Source organism: Pterocles gutturalis, unplaced genomic scaffold, assembly GCF_000699245.1.
Source record: "Pterocles gutturalis isolate BGI_N339 unplaced genomic scaffold, ASM69924v1 scaffold15614, whole genome shotgun sequence".
Lineage (NCBI taxonomy): Eukaryota > Metazoa > Chordata > Aves > Pterocliformes > Pteroclidae > Pterocles > Pterocles gutturalis.
This window is the reverse complement of record NW_010128464.1, coordinates 1-8,406: the sequence shown is the minus strand read 5'-3', so window position 1 is coordinate 8,406 and position 8,406 is coordinate 1. Positions and strand designations below refer to the sequence as shown.

General features: G+C 39.4%; 1 protein-coding gene across 1 annotated transcript; it reads left to right on the top strand.

Annotated features, from left to right (window-relative positions):
• The first annotated feature begins 202 nt into the window (after nucleotides 1–202).
• CCNG1 (cyclin G1) lies at nucleotides 203–3,877 on the top strand. Its single transcript, XM_010079638.1, has 6 exons — nucleotides 203–466; nucleotides 1,549–1,802; nucleotides 2,370–2,448; nucleotides 2,531–2,629; nucleotides 2,865–3,059; nucleotides 3,722–3,877. Exons 1-5 carry the CDS (start codon nucleotides 203–205, stop codon nucleotides 3,054–3,056), a joined length of 888 nt encoding a protein of 295 aa, XP_010077940.1. The 3' UTR covers nucleotides 3,057–3,059; nucleotides 3,722–3,877.
• The last annotated feature ends 4,529 nt before the right edge of the window (nucleotides 3,878–8,406 follow it).

Below are 8,406 nucleotides of genomic sequence, written 5' to 3'. Positions count from 1 at the left end.
CCCCCTGCGTGTGCCCGAGCCGATGCGTCCGTGCCAGGTGTGCCGCACGGGCTGCGGACCGGCAAAAGTATCGAAATTTACCAATGAGCAGCTCACATACCCCCGGAGAAAGGAAGGTCTTTGCCTTTGCTTTAGTGACAGCTGTGGCTTTGGGTTCCCTCTTGTCGCCGTTTGATACGCTTACATTTGTGTCTCGTCACAGATGATTGAAACACTTGTGAGCACCGAAGCTCAGGAGCTGCTGTACCAGCTCACAGCCCTGCTGGAACAGGAGTCAAGATGTCAGCCCAAGACCTCTGGCCTGAGGCTAATTGAATCGGCTCATGATAATGGGCTCCGGATGACTGCAAGGCTGCGAGACTTTGAAGTGAAAGATCTCCTCAGTTTAACTCAGTTCTTTGGCTTCCATACAGAGACGTTCTCACTAGCTGTGAATTTCTTAGATAGATTCTTGTCAAAAATGAAGGTAAGGCTTTTTAAAACATAAGCTCTCAGTCATTAGCTTCTGCTCATTGCAGCCTTGTTCCTGTTATAAGTTAGAACATCTTGGCTTTAGATGGCTAAAGGTTAAGCTCCGTCTAGAAGTTCTGATTGTGCAAGACCTAAAAAATGGCTTTCCCTGTTCAGATTTTAGTGTTGTTAAGACACCTGTTTCTTCTGGAGGAGAGAAGGAAGAGGGCATCAGTTTCAACTTGAGGATGTCCACAGGCTTGGAAATGCGGGCTGTAGTTACGGGTTAGATCAAGACAGATTTTCTTGCCTGTTGCATGTATACAAGAAAACCTTAAATCATTTATTTTACTGTTGTTTCAAACTGCCCCTAAGCCTCATGTATATCAAGAGGCTTGATGCTGTTCAGCACTCAAAATCTGGTAAAACATTTAGTGCTACATTCTACTGTGTGCACGTAGTATGCTGACCTGGGTTGCTTTTAGTCATCTAATGAGATACAGTTGCCACTACACTATTTGTTCAAGAACAAAGCTTGTTCTCCTTGTGTGTAAAAACAAAAATTAGAAAGATAGGTGGAGCAGATAGGAAAATTATTATTTGAAAGACTTCTGAATGCAAAATAAGCAGTAAAAATGGGGACTGTAATGCCTATGGAATAAAATAAGTCAGGTTTTTTTATATATATATGTGTGATATATGTGTATGTATAGAAAAGAGTAAAATAAACCCTTTTTTTTTTTTTTTGCATAAGCCAATATGTACAATACTTTAAGTCCTAAAAGTTTCTGATTAGGCTATGATAGAACCTCATTAAGAAACAGTTCTACCTCAATCAAAATATCTTGTTCTGCAATCTTGCTTTTTATATGAATGAGGCAGAACTTGTAGTACCATTCTTCTCATTTAGTTAAATAAAAATAAGAATATAAGTAGATAAAAGACTGATTTCTTGATCTTCAAAAATCAGAACAACCCTCCCCACTACCCATACTTTGTTCCTAAAATACACTGGTGCCTATATAGTTGGGTACTTACATGTTGAAATGGCTGATCAAAGGCCTTCCTCTTTGAAAGTAACAATTTACTTTTCTTTAGGTACAGCCTAAACACTTGGGCTGTGTTGGACTCAGCTGCTTCTACTTGGCCGTGAAGGCATCAGAAGAAGAGAGAAATGTTCCCTTAGCCACTGACTTAATTCGAATAAGCCAGTACAGGTTCACTGTTTCTGATATGATGAGAATGGAGAAAATTGTATTGGAGAAACTGTCTTGGAAAGTCAAAGCTACAACAGCCTTCCAGTTTCTACAACTGTATCATTCACTTATTCATGAGAATTTAAGCTGTGAAAGGTAAAATGTCTAATACTTATTTTGCTGTGACTGCATATGATCGGGAAGCCTATCTAGAAGAGTAAGCAGGGGAATTACTGAAGTAATTAGCCTTTCTGTACTTAAAAAAACTCACAAACTTTCTCCTTTATTGGTAAATATCATAAAAGTTTAATGTTGTTTGCATAAAGTGATCTAAAGAGTATTGCTCTCTGAGCCAAAAACCAAACTTGCTCAATAATGGTGGTATAATAAATCTCTGCTTATGCTGCACTAAGTATTGCCTCATTGCAAAGATTTCATAATCTGGCTTAGAAAGAGATCCCTTTTGTTAGTAAGCATTAAAATTCCTTGTGGGTAAGCCTATTTGACAATGTAGCTCTCCCCAATGTAACACAAGATTTATTTTTGGCATTAGGACGGCCAAAACTGAACACCTGTTTGAATGTAACCCTAGAACTTCTGGGACAAATGAGGCTTTTGTTTAGATCATGAACGTTCTCGCTGCTTCTCTGAGTTCCCAGGGTGGTGCTGCCTTGATCAAGCTTGCATTGTTCTTCTACATTCACACATCTCTTTTTATTATAGGAGAAAATACTTCAGTTTTGAGAGACTTGAGACCCAGCTTAAGGCATGTCACTGCAGAATCATGTTTTCTAAAGCCAAGGTAAACATCTAGAAGGTTCAAAGACAATGAGACTACTGAAACTTAACAAAGCACTGTTTAAAAATGTTTTCTCTCTCTCCAGCCTTCTGTCTTGGCACTGGCTATTATGGCACTAGAGATAGAAGAACAAAAACTACTGGAGTTGACTGAGGCATTGGAATTTTTGCAGTTGCATTCCAAGGTATGTATGGATAAAGTTTCAGGGGAGGAAGGAAGAAAAATGCATGCAAGGGCCTGCACAGTGGAGAAGGGGGAGGTCCATTGGCATATTGGTTTCTTTTGTGGCATTGTTGTGGTTTTTCTTTCCATTTGGCTCAGGATCTCTGGCTTCCTATCTTATGTGAAGAAGCTGAAAGTACATGTATGAAATAAGGATTTAATGAGTTATTAACATGAGATTCTGTCTTGCTATTTAGATAAGTAACAGAGATTTGACTTTCTGGAAGGAACTGGTGTTAAAGTGCCTTACAGAATATTCCTCGAGCAAGTGTTCCAAACCAAACGTCCAGAAATTAAAATGGATTGTGTCTGGACGTACAGCACGGCAGCTTAAACATAGCTACTACAGAATAACACACCTTCCTACAATCCCAGAGACCAGCTCATAATAGGTAACTCCTTGTGAAATTAGCTTCTGACAATGTAGAAGTAATTAGCTGCTAACTACCTCGAAGTTTCTTACTCCATATAGGTAACCTCTTGAAGACATGTAATAGGCCTGTCATAGAGGCTGGTCTATTCTTGTGTCATGCTTGAGCCAGGGCTGTTCCTAAAGAAGTGGCAACCTAATATATGAACGTTGGAGAAAGAACTAAACATCTGGTGTGTTGTGGGAGCAGAAATGTGTTCTACAGACATTGGGACCTCGTTCAAACTAAAATGTGGAGTAAAACTGGTAAAGAGGCAGAGAAAAAACCTGGCTTGCTCCTATCCTAAAAAGAATCGGTTAAGAGGAAACAATTGCCTATTCAAATGAGTTTCTTGTAATCATTCACTTAAACCACTAAGCAAAACAGTTGTATACAGTTTTACTTGCATAACTATCCATTTAGTAAAGTCTAAAAACAGTAATTCAGTTATTCATATTACTGGTTTTTTACTCTGTAGAAATCATGAACTACTTCCTTACCTAGACCTCAATTCCAAAGGCTACATAGTTTCTGTAATAGCTGTCTTCCTGTTGTCCTGCTATATTGAAGTCTGATGCTTTTGTTTGGCTCTTGTAGAAAGCCACTCTGTTGACTCGTGTTTTGTTTTGTTTTGTTTTTTACAGGAATACAATAAAATGAGCAGAGAACCATCCTGTGACCTTGTCAACAGACAAATGAATATTTGAGAGACAAAGTCTGAAACATGATCTTAATAATGAAGAACTCAACTCATGGAAAGGATATGTAACATTTCAGACTAAACTTCCTTCTAGCAAATATGTTCTTTTCATAATGATTACAAGACTCAGTGTCCGTTTTCAGTCTTGTTTGTTAGACTGTTTACTGTTCAGTGAAATATCATAATACAGATATGAGAAATTTTAACACCTTATAGATTGTAGAGCAGCTTGTGTATCTAACCTTGGTTTACTATAACTGCAGGTGCTGAATTATGTATCTAATTTTAAAAATCTGGTTCGCTTTCCAAAGATTACAGGACACTAGGAAAACATCAGGTGCAGTAGTAGCACAGTGCTGCAGTGTCTCAGTCAAACTGAAGACTAATCCAGCTCAGTATTGATGACAAGAGCAAATGCCTGCCAGTCCACCTGGTGTGCCATTTGGGCAATGTCATGTGTCCACGTGTTCCTGCTGGGCAGGGCACTGGCCTCCTACAGTAGACACATTGAAAACTAAGTTATGAGATACCTACTGAACATGTCAAGTAGCTAGAGCAGGAGAAAACAGAAACCTTATTTCATTACCTTGTAAAAGGTAGTCACTAACACAGCATCAGTAACTTCAGTATTTGTAAGAGGCTGAGTGTACCAAGATAATGAATTATTTCATAGAATGTAAAAACTTCATGATACCTAATGAAGGCTGAGGGGAAGTACTGGGTCACCTGCCCCAAATCTGACATCAATTTTCCGAAGTTTCACTGTACAAGAGGTAAATGCTGATGCTGAACAGGTGCATTTTTACAGGCACAGCAGGAGCAGGGCTAATGCCCCATCTTGCCCTGCATGTAGGAGCAATCTAGCTTGAACTCTGATCTCCTTAATGGTAAGCTTTGTAAAATACAAGTGTTTTTTCTGAAGACCACAGTACTTGAGGCATATCATGTTTCTCGTGCTAACAAGGAAGTGAATAATAAGAATGTATTGTATGTAAGATGAGGTGCTGGGGGAATGTTGCTAATGACCTCTTGAATTCTGCATCATTGTGGAGCAGAGGCTGTTGGCGATAGCTGTTAATAACCTATTGCCATATGAACTGATTTAGGGGAGAAGGAGAGATCGGAATGTTCTGAATATAGGGTGGGCTTAGATGTTAGCCACCCAACCCTTTCCCCTTTATGGTAATAGCTGAGGGGGAAACCTTCTCTGCATATCTTGAACTAGTTAAACCTTTCACAGAAGACTTCATACCAAAGCTCTATACTGGACAAATCAAGCCTTCTCGTGAACTGATGGGAGTGACTGCACTTTATAACATGTAATAGGGTTTTGCATCTGCCAGTGCTATTGGGGCATTGTGCTGGCCTCTGAAAACCATACAAGTGCTTCGGACAAATGTGTGGTCAGCCTACTGGGAGAGATGGCGAATATGCCACGTGCAATTCCAATTGTCATGTTTCAATATTAAGATACGGACCTTTCAATTAAACACTGAAATGTGCTTCACTAAGTAAATGTTTTCCCATTTGTTAGAAAACATCACAAGAGGAAGCTTATAAAGTGACCTATATCTGGGAAGCTTACAGGCTGGAGGTAAGAGATTAGAGGGATTTGTTTCAAGTTTGGTTTGTTTGCTTTTTTTTTATAAGAGGTTGAAGTTGCATGGGAAAGGCTGGAGAACCAACAGGAAAAACTCAAGGTTCTTGATAAAGTTTCACCTTGGCCCACAATTACTCAGAATCCTTTGAAATGTGAAAGTGTCAAGATAGAAAAGACTGAATTGAGTAGCTCAGACTTCAAATTTGACTTCAACCCTCTTCCATTATCACCTGTTCCCATACGTTGCAGGAAATACATGGATGGTGCTTGCTTAAGAGAATCTGGCAGTCAGATTTTTCATCACAAGGTTTGAGTTTTTTTCACTGATCTGAGCCTTCCAGTTTGACAAGGTATGAGTTTAGCTATACATTTCTGTGCCCAACAATGACTCAGAGCAGCTATAATCCTTTTTATAAAGAGAGCAAAGCTGTGACATTAGTCTGTGCTGATCTTAAACCAGATGCATGAATAAATGCCTGTAGACTGTCCTCCATCCATTTACATAGCAGAGTAGCACTCTGAATAAGCGCAGAAGATTATTTCCTATAGAGTGGGTTGCTCTGGATACTGTAACACATACCCAAATGTATGCATCTGTCAAGTACCTGTTACTGTTTGTCCACAAAGCAAAGGGCTGAATTCCAGTGACAGTGTTGTGAGATGGAACACAAACCACCATTTTTTACAGTCTGAGAACTGAGCAGACACTGATTAAGGAAAGTCATAGCATCACTCTTTATTTTCATTTATATTCTTCCAAAATTGGAGGTCTGTAACTTAGAGTAGACAACAGAAGTAGCTAACCAAGTAGTTCAAACCTCTCCTCTTAAAACAATTAAAAGCCATGACTCCTAAATACATAAGTTAGAGTGGTCCTCTTTCCTTGACTTCAGCCTTGGACTTAGCTATAGAATGACTCCCATGCTACTTCATAAAGCAGAAAATATGGGAAAAAAATGTAGCTTTGAAAGTGCATATATGTCCTGGGTTAAGCTGAGACAGAGTTAACTTTCTTCATAATAGCTAGCAAAAGGCTGTGTTTTAGATTTGTGCTCAGAAGAAAGCTGATAAAATGTGATGTTTCCGCAGCTGCTAAGGTTGGCAGACTGGAGAAGCTGGGAGGAGCACAGCCCCAGTTACTAGCCCAGGATTTGATCTTAGGTTCAGGCTTGAGACCCAGAGCGGCCAATAATCTATTCCATAACATACCCGTCATGCCCAGTATATAGGTGAGGACCCTCGGGAAGATGGTCCCTTTTGGTTCCAGAGCTCTTTGGCTCTGGGTCATCTCGCTCCAGGTGGTCACTCTCCCAAGGCCTTCCCCCCACACCCTGGTCAGGTCTCAGTCGGGGATGCTCGGACTGTTAACTCCGTTCCGGGAGTGCGGTTTCGGGTCTCTCCCTGCTCCGGGATCGTTAGCCGGGAACAGGCTGAGCCTTGGTAATTGGGTGGGGGTGCAGTGTCACTGTGTGTCACTCATTTGTATATAGTATTATTTTCAATATTATTTCAGTTTAGTCATTAAATTGTTCTTATCTCAACCCACGAGTCCTTTTTTTCCCTTTACCCTGTTAATTCTCTCCTGCATCCTCAGGTGGGGGGTGGAAATTGTGTGAGTGGGTGTGTGGTTTGGCCCCCAGCCAAGGGCTAACCCATCACAATACAGTCCATGTAAGTTCATGCACTGAATTCTAAACTTCAGCTATAAACAAAAGATGTACAAAAACATCCTGTGCAAACCAACTGTTGTACCAAAAAAAGCTATTTCCCTGGATAGTGCTGCATCATTTTGATGTACCATTAACTCTCTTCTACCTTCCCTCTGTCTTCAGTTACTTTTGCAGGAGTTCATTTCTTAACTATACCATCCACCTTCTATAGTACGATCAAGGTAAAGATACAAAACTTCATAGCCATAAACCAGTGCTTGATACCACACTACTTTCCTTTGTATAGTAAGGCACGTTCTCTAAAACACAACCGCAGTGCGTGGACTTACTTTACATTCTGTAAAGATGACATGGGTAGAAGGAACGCAATTAGTTCAGGAGTATTGTACAACAAGAAAGCATTGGATCTAATTACAATGAAAGCATTCTTCCTCAACTATTGCTTTATTTTTCCATATGCCAACTGAAATACTGATTAAAAACATTTTTTAAACCATTTTAAAAACAAGGCTCAGCAGTATGATGGACAGCTGCTGGCAATTTATCTTCAGGAAGTCTCCTTCTTAGGACAGGAGTATAGGCAGTTGTTTTGGTGTTGAGAATACAATAGGATTTGGCAATCATGTTTTCTTCCTCTGTTAGTCTGTTTAACGCAGCATTCATCCTGTATAATCCTGTGGTTCAAATGCTTCTCAGATGCATCCATAACAATGAGTAGAAAATTCCTGATACATAATTGGTACATGCAAAATATTATATAATGCAATAGCTGAGTTTAAAATGTGGCTACTAAATTTAAAACTATCTCCAAAAACCTAGAGCTTTGTAGATACACTATCAAAGACTTCTGTTTATGTTGGTAATGAATAAATGCAAGATACCATTTCCTACTTAGGGACTTCCTACTCCTTTCAAAAGTTATTATATTCTCTTTCATAATCTTAAATATTTTTCCTGAAAAGCTATATTACATTAACACATAAAATTATTTATATACAGACTTTCACCTGACCTTTCACTTTTCTAGTATTGCTTACCTGTTAGCAAGTACTGCTCATTAGTGCTATATTTGACAGTATAGTAGCCTGTAAAACCTTATTTGAGGCAAGATGCAGGAGTTTCTTTGAACCACTGGTTTAGAATGACATTCAGTTCTCAACTGCTACAGAGGGAAAGTGTAATTGTAGCCATCATATCACTCCTGTTGCAAGTTAAGAGAAAACAGTAAATACCTCTCTTATAAGATCTATTCTTCAACACTGAATAAGACATTCTTACCTAAAGACAAGTGGTAGATTTAAAACGGACTCATTTTCTAGGGTGTTTCTAAAAAAATTGTCCTGGGTCCAGCTGGGATAG